Genomic DNA, 21,313 nt, shown 5'->3' with positions numbered 1-21,313 from the left:
CGCTTAGGACCTTACAGTCTTGTCTCGTTCTCACTCCCTCCTACCTTCTCGCTCGCTCTTACCCTCTCTCTATTCGCTTACTCGCTTACTAACTCTTACCCTCTCTATTACTCTGTCGCTTACTAACTCTTTTCTCTCTATCACCGGATTTATAACACTCTAACATATTCTTTCGCCTTATTTATCGATGCTATAATGCAACATATTCAGTATATACAACATAAATACTCAATATACGCACTATATATTCGATATATATTTTTATATGCATGTATATTATATACACTAAAATACAATAAACTCTTTGCGGGCTTATATTTAAAAAATATATTTGTCTCTGAATTATACAAAACTGAACTGAAATATTTACTCACTTTAGCTGTTTAATTGAAAACAAATAAAAATATTCTATGTAATGCTTTTGTTTATGTTTTTCGTAAAAAAAATTAAGGTTAGACAGAGAATAAAAAAGAGGGATTTTTTTCCAGAAGCGGAGGAAGAACGTATTAAAAAATAGAGATATGCGGTTACGTAGTTGATAAAGTGTGATAAAGAGAAAAAGGACGAAGCGGGGGGGGAGAAAGAAAGAAACAGACAGACAGAACGGAGAAGTAGCAGCAGTGTCAGTAGTAGTGATGGTGGGAGGAAAGAAGGGGAGGCAGCTAACGGAAGTAGTAGTAGGATGGTGAGAGATTCGAAACCCCCACCCGAAATTATGAATGATAGAGCTGCTCTGTCTTAACCTACCATGGTGTGTCACTGCCACGTTGCATATCTCTCTCGCACAGATCGGCTTCCCTCAGCCGAAATTCTGTGCCTTATAGCAACAACACACCTACCTACCGACTAAATAAGACTCAAAAGCCCGTACACTAGTCTTTAATACAATCTCATTATTAATTAGTGTTGCTGCTGCCGTTGTTAAGGGTGCTCCCTTGCTACTGCAAACTTTGTTATTATATATATATATATATATATATATAGATCTATATATATATATATATATATATATAGATCTATATATATTATATATATATATATATACGTAAACGGGTACATATAAAATTGTTTGTCCTAATATCTTTAACTGTTGACATCTGAATACATAAAAAGGATTTATATATATATATGTTTATATATCGACAGCTTTTTTAGCTGAGCCATATACAAACACAAACAATCGCGTTTCTACCCTAGAAACCGCTGACACATGATTATATACAACACAACCTTAGTAGTCTCCTAGGACAAACACAAAGAGCACACACACACATACACACACACTCACACATACATATATATATATAATATACACCCACCCATTCTTATATATATATATATACACAGTATATGCGCGCACACCTCGGTACGTATGTAGATGTGTGAAGCCCTCATCAAACAAACGTCATCATGCTATCAACTAACTTAGATCACAACAGTTCGATGAGAGAGAAAGTAAAGAAATGCATGGCAGCCACCACTTCCAGTACCAATAACAACACAATCAGTGATCGTCACAGCAACATCAATGACCATGCCGACCACAACACCGATTTTAGTCGTAGCAGGTGGCAGTCGGGTGGTTTTACCAACAGGAGTGTACTGAATGTATTGGTGATCGTCCTGGTGTCCAGTTGGTGCTTGTCCAGCTGCCTGGTTATGGCCAAGTCGTTGAATATGGATACTGTCGATAACCTGGCCGTACCTGACCACTTGGACGGTGTGAAAATGGAACAAGATGGCCATTTGAACCAGAGGTTCCGACAGGAAATATTCATGGGAGACCTGGAAGATTTGGACGAATTGCCGTATGAGGCTCGACGAGCGAAACTTGATGAAGTCTTTGAGAAGTATGTTGTTATTTTTATCATCATTGTTGTTTCAAATTTTGGCACAAGGCCTCCAATTTTAGAAGAGAAGGCCAGTCGATTACATCAACCCCAGTGATCGACTGGTACTTTATTTTATTGATCTCGAAAGGATGAGATGCGGAGTCAGCACTTCGTTCTTATGGGGTCGATAAAATAATTACCAGTCGATCACTGGGTTCGATGTAATCGACTAGGCCCCTCTCGTAAAATTCTGCAAGCTCTGTGCCTGTAGTAGAAAGAATTTTTATTGTTGTGGTGGTTTAAAACCCGTCCCTCCTTCATCAAGTTGGTTGGGGTACGTGGCCTTGTGCATCAGTTTGTTCGGCTCAACATCATAATGTCCTGGGTTCGATTACTGGACCGGGCAGCATGTTGAGATCCTCCTTCAACAAGTCACTTCATTTCACATTGGACCAATGTACTCGGCTGTAAATGAGTAACCTGCCAAGTGCTTGTGTAACTCTCTATCTCACCCTGAATGTGCCGCTGGTCAAAGGGTGAGAGAATCAAACAGGTGTCTGTCTACTCGCGACTATATAGGCACCTAAAACAATTTGCGAATACATGGTACATGTTACTAAGCAATACTCGTTCGCGAGGGCGGTTGGCTTTTAAAAAAATGCTTGGTCCTTTATCCACAAGACTTATGATCGAAGATGTTCCGATTGTGACCATCCTGTCATTTATTTAGATGCTGTGCATCTTGAGTGTAGAGCAATGTTGTCCAGTTCGGGTCAGCCCTCATCCGAAGGCTATGATCAAAGGTATTTCAGCTGTAACCATCCATGTCTTTTCTTCAGATGTGTATCTTGGGTATAGGTCAACATTGTCCACTTTCGGGCAGACCTCATCCAGAAGAGCAGTTATCAAAGGTGTTTCAGCTGTGGCCATCCAACCTTTTATCGAGATGTTGTATAGCTAGGTGTGGGGTAACATTGTCCAGTTCAGATCAGCCCTTATTTAGAAAAGCTATGATGCTGTGCTCCAGATGTAGTTATCCAGTCTAAACTTTTTTCAACCACACTGTATCTAGGGACCACCTTACCTAATATAATCTGAGGAAGATTTAGCTGCTATTTCTAACAGGTTGTGTGACAGCTAGAAGTTAACTCGTTTAAATTGTATATTTTGTGTGAGTGTGTATATATATATATATATATATATATATATATGCATGCATGCATAGGGCGGGGAGCTGGTAAAGTCGTCAGGGCAAAATACTTTGCATTTCGTCCGTCTGAGTTCAAATTTCACCGAGGACGACTATGCCTTTCATCCTTTCGGGGTGGATAAAATATGTACCGGGGTCGAAATTGCTGGCCTTGTGCCAAAATTTGAAATCTGTATTACATACAGAAACCCAATTAAGCAGAATTTCGGGTTGTGTCTTCTGGGTGGGTTACGGGTGGATACAGTCAGAATACAAGCCACCCTAAAGTAGGTGAAGTTTATTTATATTAATTCTATTGTTGCAACATCATTATATTTAATCTGGTCGTGTATAATCTAGCTTTATAGCTGATAATGGACACTCAGAAACAGATTAAGCCGGATTAAAGTCGTGCGTATATCTTAATGGAAGTAGCCATTGATCTTGTGGGCCGTTATGATGCTGACAGCGCACGCTTTGTGACACTACTACCATAACAACACCTGTTATATATACAGTATATATATATATAATATATATATATATATATATATATATATATATATATATATATATATATATATAGAGAGAGAGAGAGAGAGAGAGAGAGAGAGAGAGAGAGGCGCAGGAGTGGCTGTGTGGTAAGTAGCTTGCCTACCAACCACATGGTTCTGGGTTCAGTCCCACTGCGTGACATCCTGGGCAAGTGTCTTCTGCTATAGCCTCGGGCCGACCAATGCCTTGTGAGTGGATTTGGTAGACGGAAACTGAAAGAAGCCCGTCGTATATGTGTATGTTTGTCCCTCTAGCATTGCTTGACAACCGATGCTGGTGTGTTTACGTCACTTAGCGGTTCGGCAAAAGAGACCGATAGAATAAGTACTGGACTTACAACGAATAAGTCCAGGGGTCGATTTGCTCGACTAAAGGCGGTGCTCCAGCATGGCCGCAGTCAAATGACTGAAACAAGTAAAAGAGTATATATATATATATATATAGTTCTTGTGTCAAGTTATATTAGAGATTTAGCTGTTATTTCTAGTGACCACGTATGAGGCTTTCTCAATGGCTCTGTGTTGTTGCTACTGTAAATGTTATTCACAATGTTTTTGCTGTTGTCAGCCTCTTATTTCCTGTATACATTCCACCATATCTGTTTAACTCTGAAATTTGGAGTCTGAGGCAACTGCTGACGATGTACGTTTTGGCTCCTTACGTTCGAAGTTCAAATCCCACCGAAGTCAACTTCACTTTTGTCAACGGATGCAATAAAGGCATCGGAGGGAGGAATTTCATCTTTGAGTGGTTGATAAAATAAAAGCACCAGTCCAAGACTGTCGCTTGGCCTGACTATCAGACCACTAGACAGAATGCTTTGCGGTCTGTATTTACCTTTGACGTCCCAAACTCCGGCAGTGTTTGCGGGTTTTCGCGGCATAACAACAGATTAGTGTACCACGACTTTGTTCTTGCATAACTTTCGAATGAATGTGTGATTTTAGTAGAAATTTCCAGAGATATGTGTACGAGGGTGAAGAATGCGATTATGTTGATAATATTTTTCTTAAAAAAGCACATTGAGATGATTAGATAATGTCCATAGTCTCAAATGGCACGCCTTGGAATCCAGCAGGAAAGCGTAGTGACGGTTGCTTTTGATAGAACCATATGAAGGAGCTACCCGAGGACTTCTAGGCTGAGAAAATGAATGAATGGATCATTCTTTCCTTCACCCTTTTTATTTCCTCATAACTTTCTTTAAATGGCATTTTGTAGAAATATATTTTCGAAAGTTTACATTGGTTTAATGTAATTGTCTTTTACTTGTTTCAGTTATTAGACTGTGTGGCCATGCTACGGCACCACCTTGCAGAATTTTTAGTGCAGTTAATCGGCCCCAGTACTTATTTTTTATTAAACCTATTACTTATTCTGTCAGTGTTTCTTGCCGAACCACGAAGTTATGGTTGTCAAGTGGTGGTGGTGGTAGTAGTATGGGGGAGACAAACACACACACATACATATATATTTAGATACAACGGGCTTCTTTCAGTTCCTTTCTCCCAAATCCTCTCACAGGTCTTTGGTTGGCCCAAGGCAATAGTAGAAGACACTTGCCCAAGGTGCCATGCAGTGGGATGGGACCCGGAACCGTGTGGTATAGTAAAAGGTGGTGAGCTGGCAAAATCGTTCGCACGCCGAGCGAAATGCTTAGCGGTGTTTCGTCTGCGTTACATTGTGAGTTCAAATTCCGCCGAGGTCGACTTTGCCTTTCATCCTTTCAGGGTCGATAAATTAAGTACCAGTTACGCACTGGGGTCGATGTAATCGACTTAATACCTATGTCTGTCCTTGTTTGTCCCCTCTGTGTTTAGCCCCTTGTGGGTAATAAAGAAATAGGTATAGTAAAATAGGAATCAAAGGGCAAAAAATGGTTGAGAATCACTGGATTATAGAATCGTGGTGTTTCAGGTGACTATTCCTGTTGCAGATCTGAATGACCAACTGGACGGGTCTGCATACATTTTCTTCCATCACCTTCGGACTTTCAGTAGATGGAACAACAAAGAAGGCCACCATAAAGAAACATCTGTCCATTACTGGATTGCAGTGATAAACACTTGCATGATGAGTAAGTACCACCCTCTGAGTCTCTGTGATTAATACCAAGCGACAGGCAGAAGTGAGATGACCAGTAACCACACGAAACCACATATTTTACATCAGGCTGTTCCTATCCTAGAGGAATGCTGTGATAGCAGCTAGGAGTCCCTCACTCCTGGTGATTTTGCTGTGTGCAGCTGTCGGATGGCTGTTGACAGCCATCATACTACATACGTACATGATGATTGCCTCATCTTGTCAGATGGTAGCCATCTCACGTTAATGAACAGTGAGACGTCTGTACATCATTGGATTTAAGTGACAAAAGCTTGTACAACTCTTTTGCCATCCTCTTGGTCACCATGGTAGGTTCCAGTGACAGGAATTCTAAGATGAATGCTACTATTTTGACTGCAAACTTTATGTCAGAGCGTATTTCTTCTAGAAGAGCTACCTTACCCATGGATTTGACAAAAATAGCAGGAGCTTCCTCTACCCTTGGCAAATCTATTTAACCAATAGATAGGACCCCTGATGGTACTTAACAGGCGCAGGATGGCTGTGTGGTATGTAGCTTGTTTACCAACCACATAGTTCCGGGTTCAGTTCCACTGTGTGGCACCTTGGGCTAGTGTCTTCTACTGTAGCCTCGGGTTGACCAAAGCCTTGTGAATGGATTTGGTAGACGGAAACTGAAAGAAGCCCGTCGTATATATGTGTGTGTGTGTCTGTGTTTATCCCCCCAACATCGCTTGACAACCGATGCTGGTGTGTTTACGTCCCCGTAACTTAGCGGTTCAGCAAAAGATAGAATAAGTACTAGGCTTCCAAAGAATAAATCCTGGGGGGGGGGCAATTTGCTTTGACTAAAGGTGGTGCTCCAGCATGGCCGCAGTCAAATGACTGAAACCAGTAAAAGAGTAACACTCTGCAGTTTTATTTTTCTTTGTTTTATAATGGCATCATAACTGTCATTCCACTGAATTGTGTTAATAAGCAAATAAGCAAATTGTTTTAGCAGTTTTTGAATGCGTTGGTGTTTGTCCCGTCTCTCTCTCTAAAACGCACACATCCCTCTCTTACCCTCTGCCACTTTACTCTTTTCTGCAACACCATCTTTCAACCACGTTTACATTTGCAGTCTCAGCAATTCTCAACGATTAAGAATTCTATTTCCATACCATTCCAATTAATCTTCCGACTTTGACAAAAACAGAAAGAAAAAAAAGTGCATTGCTAGAGATTTTTTAGTTCAGAACACACAACAGCTTACATTTTTAATATTTCAGAGCAGTTTGTGCATGTGTATATATATATATTATATATATATATATATATATATATATATTATGTATGTACATAAATGTGTGTATGCATTTATAATGTATGTATATATATATATATATATATATATATTGGTGAATGCATGTTAATGTGTATGTGTATGTACTCACATCTGTATGTGCTTATTGTCTGGCCTCGGTGTTAAAAAACGTGACATACACTTATAAGCGAATTATGTATATGTCTGTATGTATATATATGTGTGTAATATACATATATATATATATATATATATATATATATAGTTAGCTTGCAAACATGTGTTTGATTATCTAACACTGAGATCAGATAGTAAGTGGCTGCAGATTGCTGTGTATATGAATTTTTATGATTTTATTATGGGTAAGAATCAAAACTATTGTAATTTGTATTTAATATTTATTATATTATTATAAGAATAGAAAATAATATTATGTTAATAAATTATATATATATATGTGGATACATGTATGTGTATATATATATACATATAATATATATATATATATGTAGGTCCCGGGTTGAGTCGGGGTTAACCACAGTAAATAAGGTACTCAATACATAGCAGAGTAAATTAATTTATTATATAGAAGGAGCTTCTACAGGACTAGAACTGTTTCATTCAAAAGAAATCATCAGGAGCTTCCTGATGATTTCTTTTGAATGAAACAGTTCTAGTCCTGTAGAAGCTCCTTCTATATATATATATATTATATATATATATATATATATATATATACATATGTATATTTATATATACATATATATGTATTTATATATATACATATATATATATATACATATGTATATATATGTACATCTATGTATATATGTGTACATCTATATATATATACACACACACATTTATGTATGTATGTATATACAGTAGTCGCCTGGTATTTGCAGGGGTTACATTCCTAGAGCATCTGCGAATAATGAAAAACCGCGAATATTGGACGTGGTCCATTAAAAATGCCTATAATATCAAAATATAACATAAAATATTATGTGTATATATATATATATATATAATTATTATTATAATAATTTAATAAAAAATAAAGTAAAATGTATGCTTACTCACCAATAATGAAGGCAAAGACTGCACAGAAGATTTAAAGTTCATCAGGTGTTTCAGGGGATGTTGTATCTTCGTGCAAGGCTCTCTTGGTTGGCCTTGGGGAACATTTGTGATGGGAAGTGGCTGTCATTGTTTCTTCATGGTGGCAAGGGGAGTTTTATGTGTTTGCGTGGCAGCATCGACGGCATTTTTAAATTGGGGAGACCGAACCGTATTGGGGTCCCGTGCTTCTGCCTTCATTTGCGATTCCTTTGCAGTCTTTAACCCTTTAGTGTTCTGATTATTCTATCAAACATAATGCTTATTGATTCACATTGATTTGAATTAATCGTGCATTGTCTCATATCTTCAAGATCTTGATGGTGTAATTACTTAATGTAGAATAACATTGTAGGGTAGGTGTGAGAGCCTGGATCTGGTCAGTTTGAACATAAAACAGATTAGCTATTTTGGCCGGATATGGCCGGTTTAAATACTAAAGGGTTAAAAGGTTGGACAGATGTTCGATTGTCAGCCCCCTCCTCGTCCTCCTCTTTGTCTGTCAGGGTTTCATAGTGGGTGTTGATGAGATTGGTTGACCCCATCTTGTGTGATGTCATCATAAGTGTGTAAATCTGAGACAGGAATAAAATCATAATTGATTCTTTTACTTGTTTCAGTCATTTGACTGTGGCCATGCTGGAGCACCGCCTTTAGTCGAGCAAATCGCCCCCAGAACTTATTCTTTGTAAGACCAGTACTTATTCTATCAGTCTCTTTTGCCGAACCGCTATGTTATGGGGACATAAACACACCAGCCTCATGGTTGTCAACACAGATACACAAACATACACATACGAACACACACACATATATATATATACATATATGACGGGCTTCTTCCAGTTTCCGTCTACCAAATCCACTCAGAAGACTTTGGTTGGCCTGGGGCTATAGTAGGAGACACTTGCCCAAGGTGCCACGCAGTGGGACTGAACCCGTGACTATGTGGTTGGCAAGCAAGCTACTTACCACACAGCCACTCCTGCAAACTGATGCTCCTGTGTTTTCTCTTACCTAAAGCCAAAAACTTTTGAGTGTCCCCTATGTGTGTATGTCTTGATTGTTCCCCACCACCACTCAACAACTGGTGTTGGTTTGTTTACATCCCAGTGACTTAGCAGTTTTGTGAAAAAGACTGGTAGAATAAGTGTAAGGCTTTAAAAAGAAATAAGTACGATGGTTGATTTGTTCAGCTAAACCCTCTCTACATAGGTGCAGGATTGGTTGTGTGGTAAGTAGCTTGTTTACCAACCACATGGTTCTGGGTTCAGTCCCACTGTGTGGCACCTTGGGCAAGTGTCTTCTACTATAGCCTCAGGCTGACCAAAGCCTTGTGAGTGGATTTGGTGGACGGAAACTGAAAGAAGCCCGTCGTATATATGTATGTATGTATATATATATATATATATATAATATATATATATATATATATATATATATATGGGTGTTTGTGTGTCTGTGTTTGTCTCCCTAGCATTGCTTGACAACCAAAGCTGGTGTGTTTATGTCCCCGTTACTTAGCGGTTCGGCAAAAGAGACCGATAGAATAAGTACTGGGCTTACAAAAGAATAAGTCCCGGGGTCGAGTTACTCGACTAAAGGCGGTGCTCCAGCATGGCCGCAGTCAAATGACTGAAACAAGTAAAAGAGAGACAGAGATAGTATGGTTGTCACCTGGTATGGTCGCAGAGCAATGACTGAGCCAAATGAAAGATAAAAGGGTCTGTGGATATCGTTTCTGACCTCTGTAATCAACACAGACATGATAAGGAAAGTGCACTAGCAGCGGAGAAGCAGTAGGAAATTTAGGATCTCCTTCTGCATCAGGAACAAACTAACAGTGTCTTTTTGCTCGTTGTTTTCCAGGGCTGATGTCGATAACGATCAGTACCTTGACTTGAAAGAACTGGAAGAATGGATACAGCGGAAACTAGAAGAACATTTAGATGAGGCTACCAATGAAACGGATAAGATGTTTACATATCTTGATTCAAATAAAGACGGTAAAGAATATTTCTCTTAATTTGCCATGTTAATTTCAGTATATATAAACCCTCTCTAAGAAGGATGAAAGTATGTATGGATGGATGGATGGATGGTCATCAACTAAACTTGACTAAGGGTGTGAATAACACTTACATTGCTAGAAATAGGAGCTAAAGTGCTCCTGTTTTTTGCAGTGTAGGTGTTATTCAGTTGATGACAGTAATTTTCCTCTACAGTATAACATTGCAAACAGCTGTTTTTATTAATATATATATATAGGCGCAGGAGTGGCTGTGTGGTAAGTAGCTTGCTTACCAACCACATGGTTCCGGGTTCAGTCCCACTGCAGTGGCGCTTTGGGCAAGTGTCTTCTGCTATAGCCTCGGGCCGACTAAAGCCTTGTGAGTGGATTTGGTAGACAGAAACTGAAAGAAGCCTGTCGTATATATGGCGCAGGAGTGGCTGTGTGGTAAGTAGCTTGCTAACCAACCACATGGTTCCGGGTTCAGTCCCACTGTGTGGCATCTTGGGCGAGTGTCTTCTGCTATAGCCCCGGGCCGACCAATGCCTTGCGAGTGAATTTGGTAGACGGAAACTGAAGGAAGCCTGTCGTATATATGTTTGTGTGTCTGTGTTTGTCCCCCTAGCATTGCTTGACAACCGATGCTGGTGTGTTTACGTCCCCGTCACTTAGCGGTTCGGCAAAAGAGACCGATTGAATAAGTACTGGGCTTACAAAGAATAAGTCCCGGGGTCGATTTGCTCGACTAAAAGGCGGTGTTCCAGCATGGCCGCAGTCAAATGACTGAAACAAGTAAAAGAGAATATATGTATGGAGGCATAATGTCGCCATCACTAGTGATTACTCCAAACACCATGATGTTGACTGGATGTTTGATTGTTATCACTTCCGGCACAAATGCCAGCAGTACAGCCTGCCATTTCCAAATTTCTGGCAGACTGAATTGCATCATGGTGCTGTTTTTCTCATAGACAGTGCCCAGCTGACCCTACTATGCTCTGTAGTCGACAAAATCACAAACAAACAATGCAGATACTCTACTCTTTTACTTGTTTCAGTCATTTGACTGCGGCCATGCTGGAGCACCGCCTTTAATCGAGCAACTCGACAGCGGGACTTATTCTTTGTAAGCCCAGTACTTATTCTATCGGTCTCTTTTGCCGAACTGCTAAGTAACGGGGACATAAACACACCAGCATCAGTTGTCAAGCAATGCTAGGGGGACAAACACACACACACACATATACATATATATATACATATATACGACGGGCTTCTTTCAGTTTCCGTCTACCAAATCCCCTCACAAGGCTTTGGTCGGCCCGAGGCTATAGTAGAAGACAGTTGCCCAAGGTGCCACGCAGTGGGACTGAACCCGGAACCATGTGGTTGGTAAACAAGCTACTTACCACACAGCCATTCCTGCGCCATGTGCGAAAATAAAAGTATTAGATGATGAAAATTTACCCATCATACCTTGTATGTGTGTGTGTGTGTGTGTGTGTATGTGTGTGTGTAAGAGAGAGAAAGAGAAATGGTGGCAAGCTGACAGAATCATTAACTTATTGGCATTTCATTTGTCTTTATATTCTGAGTTCAAATGCTGCCATGGTTGACTTTGCTTATCATCCTTTTGGCTTTCATAGGGTAAGTCCCAGTTGAACACTGGGATCTATGTCATTAACTAGACCAGGGGTTCCCAAACTCTTTAGACCATCAACCCCTTCATGGAATCCTTCACTCTTCATTGACCTTCACTTCCAGTCATGTACAAAAAAAAATTAAATAATAATAATAAAGTAGATGTGCATTCATTGACCCCCATGAATAGGCCCATCAACCCCCACATTTTTTTACCACTTTCAAGACCCCTGGATTAGACCCTTCCCACCAAAATTGCAGGCTTTGTGCCTATAGTTGAAAAGATATCATCATCATCGTCATTTAGCGTCCGTTTTCCATGCTAGCATGGGTTGGACGGTTTAACTGGGGTCTGTGAAGCCGGAAGGCTTCATCAGGCCCAGTCAGATTTGGCAGTGTTTCTACGGCTGGATGCCCTTCCTAACGCCAACCACTCCGTGAGTGTAGTGGGTGCTTTTTACGTGCCACCAAATGCACCCTTTTTAAAGCCTAGCCAGGCTCATGGGCCCGGGTTCCTGGTTTCAATGGCATATGTGTTCCCCAACTGGACGGAACACCAGTCCATTGCAGCGTTACTCATTTTTGCCAGCTGAGTGGACTGGAGCAACATGAAATGAAGTGTTTTGCTCAAGAACACAACGCGTCACCCGATCCAGGAATCGAAACCACAATCTTACGATCATGGTGCTGACACCCTAACCACTAAGCCATGCGCCTCCACACGCACACACACACACACCACACACACATACATATATATAGTGAGAGAGAGAGCGAGAGCCAGACAGATATTTGTGTGCGTTTTCCTTGAGTTTTGTTGTTAAGTTTCTTTCTCCAACCAGGCAGATAATGCCCATACTGGAGCTCTGTAAAACTTCTTGATTTTATTTGCTGTCCCATATTTCTTTAATGTTGTTTTCTTTTGTGTTTGTTTTTTTTGCATAGGTTTTGTTCAATGGGAAGAATACTTTCGTAAGTATTTAGAAGCCCGAGGGTACAACAAACCAATGATCGACAATTATGTAAGAAAGCTTGGTAGTGTGGACTTTAATGAGACTCTTTTGGAATATATCCCACTGAAAAGGAATGAAGGTGAGGCATGTTATTGTATTTGGTTCCTCTCTTTCTCTTTGTCTCTAAATGTATCAAGGAATGTGTGGGTGTGTGCGCACGTGTGTGTATATATATATCTATATATATAAAACTGTAGTTGTGTGAGTGTCTGTCCCCTTCGATTTAGATTCCTAACTACTCCCACATTTTGCGGTGCAGTTTAACCAAATTCGGGTAGCTTATAGTCGTGATTCATATCTAGCCCGTCTGAGTATTAGCGCGCGTCTACGATGAGTCTACGATTTTAAAAATAATTTAACATCATTTTTTATTCCATTTTAATGCATAATTTTTCGTGTGTCGATGGCGGCGGAGTTGGCGTCCATGGTCACACCTGCACCTGTTTGCTTCTCCCCCTTCTTCCCTCCCTCGTGAAGCTGTGGGGAAGGGAGTGTAAGGAAATCAACGTCGTAAAGCGTTGTCAAGGAGACCAGCGTTCTTTTAGAACGACTTCATGGCTTGAAGACACCAAAACAGAAATGGCTAAGAAAGCCCGAATTGGCATCTATAAGGGAAGTAATTCTCTAAAAATGCTTATATAGTTATTTCCCTTACAAACCCGAGCAACGCCGGGCGATACTGCTAGTGTATATATATATATATTATATATATATATATATATATAATATATATATATATAATATATATAATATATATATTAAGGCGGTGAGCTGGCAGACACGTTAGCGTGCCAGGCGAAATGCTTAGCGGTATTTTGTCTGTCGTTACGTTCTGAGTTCAAATTCCACTGAGGTCAACTTTGCCTTTCATCCTTTCGGGGTCGATAAATAAAGTACCAGTTTGGCACTGGGGTCGATATAATCGACTCAATCCCTTTGTCTGTCCTTGTTTGTCCCCTCTATGTTTAGCCCTTCTGGTCAGTAAAGAAATATATATATATATATATATATATATAGTGGCTGTGTGGTAAGTAGCTTGTTTACCAACCACATAGTTCCGGGTTCAGTTCCACTGTGTGGCACCTTGGGCAAGTGTCTTCTACTATAGCCTTGGGCCAACCAAAGCCTTGTGAGTGGATTTGGTAGACAGAAACTGAAAGAAGCCCGTCGTATATATGTATATACATGTGTGTTTGTTTGTGCGTCTGTGCTTGTCCCCCCAACATCACTTGACAACCGATGCTGGTGTGTTTACGTCCCTGTAACTTAGTGGTTTGGCAAAAAAAGCGATAGAATAAGTACTTGGCTTCCAAAGAATAAGTCCTGGGGTCAATTTGCTCGACTAAAGGCGGTACTCCAGCATGGCCACAGTCAAATGACTGAAACAAGTAAAAGAGAGTAAAGAGTATTAAAATGTTGATGATTATATATAACATCATAAGCGGAAAGTGTAGCCTCTCAAAAGAGCTGTTCTTCACTCCTGCTCCCTAGCGTCGGCTGCGGGGTCACTCCGAAAAGCTCTATCTGCGACGATTTCATCTCAATCGAAGGAGAGGGGCTTTCTCCGTCCGGGTTGTGGATCCGTGGAATAACCTGCCGGACGAGATAGTGAAGATGCCGACGACGGCTCGGTTCAAAGTCTCTCTTGACCAGAAATGGCCTGAACTCTTTGCATGAACACCCTCCTGTACATAACTCCATGTCCTCCTACATGGCCTTGCTTTTTGCTTTTTAAGCCAAAAAATTAACTTAACTTAACATGCATATGTATATAGATATTGGGTGTGTGATTTAGAAGCTTGCTTCTCAACCAAGTGGTTTCATGTTCAATCCCACTGTATGGTAACTTGTGCAAATGTTTTCTGCTTTAGCCCTGGGCCAACTAAAGCCATGTATATTGATTTGATAGGTGGAAACTAAAAGAATCCTGGCATATATGTGTGTGGAACTCTTAGTAGTTTCAAGGTGTAAAGACTGTAACTTTTTTTCTTCTTCCCTGTTTTTATTTCAGACAGAGCCATTTTGATGAGGTACCAGAACCGTTGGTTTGATGCTGATGAGGACACCCAGGACAACAAACTGACCAAAGAAGAATTCCTTAAGTTCCGTCATCCTGAGCACCGCGAGGACTCTACACTAGAGATGGCTGAGAGTATTCTTAACAGCCTTGGTAACTATCTCCTCATCCACTTCTGCCTCTTCCTCCTCCTCTTCTTTCCCGTCTTCCACCTTCCCCTCTATCTCCCTTTCTTCCTCCTTCTCTTCCACCTTCTTCCCTCCTCTTCCCCCATATTTCACATTTTCTTCCATCTACACCTCCTCTGCCTCCATCCTCTTTCTCCTTTCATCACCATCATCCTCATCATTTAAAGTCCATTTTTCATGAAAGCACGGATCGGACAGTTTGACCTAAGCTGGAGAGCTACACCAGATTCCAGTCTGATTTTGCTTGGTCTCTAGGACTGGATATGCTTCCTAATGCCAACCACTTTACAGAGTGTAGTGGGGGCTTTTTACATGGCCCAGCACAAGTGCCCTTTACATTGCCCAGCATGGGTGCTTTTAATTTAGTCTGGTGAGGAAGGTTCAACCTCCATGGACAATGGAGGCTAGCTTAAGGCTTATAGAGTTATTGTTGCACTTGTTTAACCCTGGGTCAGTCTCCTGTTCCAGCAGACCTATAGTCAAATAGGTTCCCAGCCATGACCATCCCATTTCATATTGTCTTTTCTCTCTCCATTTAAGGTACCCATGTTTCTCTCCTAATGCAAAACACCTTCTTTGCCTGCTTCAATACTACCCAACCCCCCGACCCTTTCTTGTGTGAGCTTCCCCTGCAAGTTACTTGGTGGCCTTACTGGTGATGGCACCATGTAAAAAGGGCCCAGTACACCGTGTAAAGTGGTTGGTGTTAGGAAGAGCATCCAGCTGTAAAAAGTCATGCCAAAACAGACAGCAGAGCTTGGTGCAACTCTCTGGCTTGCCAGTTGTTGTCAAACTGTCCAACCCATGCCTGCATGGAAAAACGGACATTAACTGATGATGATGATAGCTAGGAGTACTGTATTTAATGTGTCCTTCTTTGTTATTTTGCTTTGTTAGCCCCAACTTAGTCCTGATTTGGTAGAGCTTATGGTCAAAAGAGGTCCCAGCTATGACCATTGACCATTCCCATCTTATACCTATCAATAGTGTATCCAGGAGTACAATTATCTAGTTCACCCCTAGTCCAGTAGATCTCTGATTGAAGGTGTTTCAACCATGACCATGTTGCCATCCCCTTTTCCTCCACCACCCCAAAAATAATATAATTTCTAGCTTTGTGCATCAGAAATCATTATTATTATTAAATAATCATTATTTAATAGGCGCAGGAGTGGCTGTGTGGTAAGTAGCTTGCTAAACAACCACATGGTTCCGGGTTCAGTCCCACTGCGTGGCATCTTGGGCAAGTGTCTTCTGCTATAGCCCCGGGCCGACCAATGCCTTGTGAGTGGATTTGGTAGACGGAAACTGAAAGAAGCCTGTCGTATATATGTGTATATATAAGTGTGTGTGTATATGTTTGTGTGTCTGTGTTTGTCCCCCTAGCATTGCTTGACAACCGATGCTGGTGTGTTTACGTCCCCGTCACTTAGCGGTTCGGCAAAAGAGACTGATAGTATAAGTACTGGGCTTACAAAGAATAAGTCCCGGGGTCGATTTGCTCGACTAAAGGCGGTGCTCCAGCATGGCCGCAGTCAAATGACTGAAACAAGTAAAAGAGTATTATTAAACCATTGGTTAATCCACATTACTCTGTAAGGAGCAAAGGGCCTGTTTCCCAGGTGTCTATGTCCTTCCTTGTATAAGATGCCTGTCCATTACAGGGTTACTTAGTTTTACCAGCCAAGTGGACTGGAGTAATGTGAAATGAAGTGTATTGCTCAAGGACACAATGCATTGCCTGTTCTAGGACTTGGAAATAAAGTACTGGTCATGATGTAATTGACTCTATCCCTGCCCCTAAAATTGCTGGCCCTGTGCCAAAATTTGAAACTTTTATTATTGTTGTTACTGAGTGAGAGAGCAGTGCATGCCATCAAAGTGACACTGGGGTAAAATATACGAAACACAGTATACCCATCATGACTACCCGTCTGATAAGGGTGCACCAGGCACATGCATCACAACCATATGTCCACGACACGGTGATCTCATATCAAGATTAACAGCGCATAACTTTGCAGGTGGGGGCCTAGTTAGAATTTTCTTCAGGTCGAGTAACCCATCATGCACAAAAGGTCCCTGAATAAGAGCTGTTTAAGGATGTTGAACAAAACACCTATGTTTTCAAAGATGAATGATCCGAACCCCAAAGAATTCCTCTCAACACATAGCTATAATGCTCCCTCACTACTTCTGCTCATGATCAGAGATGCACATATCATCAGCCACTGAGGGACATGTTCAACTGGTTAAGGTAAAAAAACTGACAAGCAAATCTGTGGTATTAAGCAGAATATTTGCTGTAGCCCATCTTTTATACCAAGACAAAACAATGTACATGATAACACTTCCAATCAGTTAAGATCAGAAACCATGAAAGCCACTGCCTGGTACTGCATCAGGGCATTTATTATTATTATTCGTCGTCATCATCATTATTGTCATTATTATTATTATTACTGTTGTTATTATTATTATTACTGTTATTATTATTATTATTATTATCATTATTATTATTATTATGAATTACTATTGTTGTTGTTGTCTGTCTATCTTCAGATAAGAACAGAAATGAGAAGTTGACAGTGGATGAATTTATTGCCCTACCCCCAGGAATCGTGTCTGAAACTGAAGCTAAAGACGACCGCCAATGGCAAGATGAACGAAAATATGAATTTGAGAATTACATTGATTCCAACAAAGATGGCATTGTTGATGTGGTGGAATTAAAGGTAACTTCAATGACCTCTGCTCTGTTGTTGTAGTCTCAAGTTGTCCTGGGGTCAACTATTAAACTGCATCCAGTGGTGGGGCTCCAGCTTGGGTGTCTTTCGTACTGTGCTATCACCAGTGAGCTTATGTTTGCAGAGGTGGGTTGGTCTTCTTGAGCATGTCTCCAATGATCGCAGACCTTTATCGTTTTCTGTGTGAGTAACCCATCCCACTCAAAAGGTCCCCCTGAATAAGGGTTGTTTAAGAATGTTGAACGAAACACCCATGTTTCCAGAGGTGAATTATTCAAACCCCAAAGAATCCCTCTCAACACATGGCTATCATGCTCCCCCACTACTTCTGCTCGTGATCAGAGATGCACATATCGTCAGCCACCAAGGGACATGGTCAACTGGTTATGGTCAAACAACTGACAAGCAAATCTGTGGTATTGAGCAGAATACCTCCACCACAGGTTCCCTCCACAGTTAGAGATCAGCACTCCTTTACACAGCTGCCCTCATCCATACACATCACATGTGCAGTCATCTCTCTTACACACCACATCTGATTCCTTTTATGCCTAACTTTTCCCTCAAGATGCCTACACTCTGTCATATATATATATTATATGTGTGTGTGTGTGTGTTATAATTTAGAACAAACAGTAAAGGGTTGTCATTATAGTACTCGGAGTTTCAAATGTCAGAGCGATGAGCTGTGATACATTCTTGTCAGCTGTTAATGGCAACAAACGCTATGGCGCAGGAGTGGCTGTGTGGTAAGTAGCTTGCTTACCAACCACATGGTTCCGGGTTCAGTCCTACTGCGTGGCATCTTGGAAAAGTGTCTTCTGCTATAGCCTCGGGCCGACCATTGCCTTGTGAGTGGATTTGGTAGACGGAAACTGAAGGAAGCCTGTCGTATATATGTGTATATATGTTTGTGTGTCTGTATTTGTCCCCCTAGCATTGCTTGACAACCGATGCTGGTGTGTTTACGTCCCCGTCACTTAGCGGTTCGGCAAAAGAGACCGATTGAATAAGTACTGGGCTTACAAAGAATACGTCCCGGGGTCGATTTGCTCGACTAAAGGCGGTGCTCCAGCATGGCCACAGTCAAATGACTGAAACAAGTAAAAGAGAAAGAGAATATGTATAGTACAGAATTAAAAAAAAAAGATGAAGGCAAGGTGAAATAAAAACAGGAACTGGAAGAAGTCTTTAAATTTCTGAGCCTGTACTCTTCCACTGAAAGGATGGATGAGGAGAGAGAAAAATAAAAAGAAAAGAACAAGCATCTCAGTTAGATGGTCACCACATGTTGGAATAACCTGAAGAAGAAGAAACAAGCTTGGGGGTGGTGGGGAGACAACAGTGCCTTGGGGTGTGTGTGTGTGCAAAACTTAGTGAGGTAGTGTTTGAGATGAAGGTGTAAATGGAAGAGGAAAGATTTAAGATCAGGAATTTTGATGGAATGTGAGACAGAAGGTAAAGATGGAATGTGTGTGTCAGGTCAGGTCTGTTGTATGCAGCATCGGATCCTACTACTGGTAAACTGTAAACCAGTACAACCTGTGTCAGTGGGGTAGAAAGGGCTCCTTAGCCGTAGTGAAGGCAATCTATCTAGGGAGATAACCTTACAATAAATCACTCGGTCCGTAGCTTAGAAATACTGGGTTGACGTCCAGCGGGAACAGCTTTGTTTCATGGAGGAGGAAAGATCTTCTTTAGTACTTGGTTGTACAATGCTTTCCAATGTGTGTAGTAGTGGCGTGCGCACACATTATTAGCCATTTGAAAAGACTATGGAATTTACAATTATTGTCTCGACCACGGTCGAACAATGATGATGATGGTGATGTGTGTGTATGGATACATATATTATGGTGTTTCTTTTTGTTTTCTTTTCTTCCAGCACTATCTTAACCCTCGTAACCCAGTCCAGATAAAGAATGAAGCTGTGGCCATCCTCGAGATGATTGACGATAATAATGATAAATACCTGTCCAAGCAAGAAGTCTTGCACCATGAATCTGAGTTTATCTCCAGCAAAATGGTAGAGATTGCTAAAAACTTCCATGATGAATTTTAGAAGCCGAACAAAAATTTTCCAATTTAAAAAAAAAAGATTTTTTTTTAAAAATTAAAATCTATTACATATCTGTTTGAGACTTTGCTTTCAACAAAAGATCATATATATATGCATAAATATACACACACACACATACACTCACACAACAAACATGCATATATATGTTTATATAGATGCATACATACATACATACATCTCTGTATGTATATATATTTATATATATATATATATAAATAGATCTGTATATATCAAAACATATATTTTAATATATATATACATACATACACACACATATATCTATGTATATGTATATACATATATATATAAAAATGTATAAATTTATATATATATATTTGTACATACATACACACATATCTATGTACATGTATGTATATATATATATATGTGTGTGTGTATGTATGTATGTATGTGTATATATATATATATATATATATATATATATAAGTGTATAAATTTACATATATATATATGCATACGTATGTAATTACATACACACACATGTATATATACGTGCACATTTTTCAATCAGTTTTATTATTTTCATACACATGTACATTTATCAAAATCTTTTGCGCTGAACACAAAAGAAAAACTTACATAATGAAACAAAAATAACAGTTATCTGAACTACATAAAACAATATATTATTATTATTATTAATATTTTTGAAATTTATGCAAAAAAAAAATCAACAATCGAAAAAAAAAAGAAAAGAAAAAATGATAAAGTTGATATTTTTCATCATATTATATTTTTGTTGTATATTTCTATAATTTTTTTGAGCTTTGACTCTTTCGATGGCTAATGTAAACTTCTTTCGAAGTAATCTAAAGTAGCATGAAGTTTTGATGTAAGGTTTGTGTTTTAGACACCAGCTTAATAACAGCTCTAAAGTCAGTAATTTGAAGGGAGTAGATCTGTTGATTAATGTTCTAATGTTGAACCAGCATTTTATTTTATGAAACTGGAAAGGATGAAAGGCAGTGCTGGCCGCAGAGGGATTTGAACTCAGAACATAAAGAGCCAGAACAAATGCTACAAGTATTTCTTTATTGCCCACTAGGGGCTAAACGCAGAGGGGACAAACAAGGACAGACAAAGGCATTAAGTCGATTACATCGGCCCCCAGTATTTAACTGGTACTGAATTTATCGACATGAAAGGTGAAGTCGACCTTGGCGGAATTTGAACTCAGAATGTAGCAGCAGACAAAATACCTATTTCTTTATTACCCACAAGGGGCTAAACACAGAGGGGACAAACAAGGACAGACAAAGGCATTAAGTCGATTACATCGGCCCCAGTATTTAACTGGTACTGAATTTATCGACGTGAAAGATGAAGTCAACCTCGGTGGAATTTGAACTCAGAATGTAGCGGCAGACAAAATACCTATTTCTTTATTACCCACAAGGGGCTAAACACAGAGGGGACAAACAAGGACAGACAAAGGCATTAAGTCGATTACATCGGCCCCAGTATTTAACTGGTACTGAATTTATCGACGTGAAAGATGAAGTCAACCTCGGCGGAATTTGAACTCAG

General features: G+C 40.0%; 1 protein-coding gene across 1 annotated transcript; it reads left to right on the top strand.

The window, feature by feature from the left end:
* Positions 1-1,051: 1,051 nt before the first annotated feature.
* On the top strand, positions 1,052-19,818 carry LOC115224883 (45 kDa calcium-binding protein). The gene is made up of 6 exons (XM_029795839.2): positions 1,052-1,850; positions 9,938-10,074; positions 12,666-12,812; positions 14,745-14,903; positions 17,501-17,673; positions 19,571-19,818. Exons 1-6 carry the CDS (start codon positions 1,411-1,413, stop codon positions 19,745-19,747), a joined length of 1,233 nt encoding a protein of 410 aa, XP_029651699.1. The 5' UTR covers positions 1,052-1,410; the 3' UTR covers positions 19,748-19,818.
* Positions 19,819-21,313: the final 1,495 nt, after the last annotated feature.

Source organism: Octopus sinensis, linkage group LG26, assembly GCF_006345805.1.
Source record: "Octopus sinensis linkage group LG26, ASM634580v1, whole genome shotgun sequence".
NCBI classification, from domain to species: Eukaryota; Metazoa; Mollusca; class Cephalopoda; order Octopoda; family Octopodidae; genus Octopus; species Octopus sinensis.
Note: the sequence above shows the minus strand (reverse complement) of the source record. Positions and strands in the feature narration are given on the sequence as shown.

Bases quoted from the DNA above. Each gene is read 5' to 3' on its own strand.
- LOC115224883 (XM_029795839.2), top strand. From the start codon at position 1,411: ATGCTATCAACTAACTTAGATCACAACAGTTCGATGAGAGAGAAAGTA. The intron at 1,851-9,937 runs GTATGTTGTTAT...GTTGTTTTCCAG, and splicing joins CTTGATGAAGTCTTTGAGAA to GGCTGATGTCGATAACGATC. The intron at 17,674-19,570 runs GTAACTTCAATG...CTTTTCTTCCAG, and splicing joins TTGATGTGGTGGAATTAAAG to CACTATCTTAACCCTCGTAA.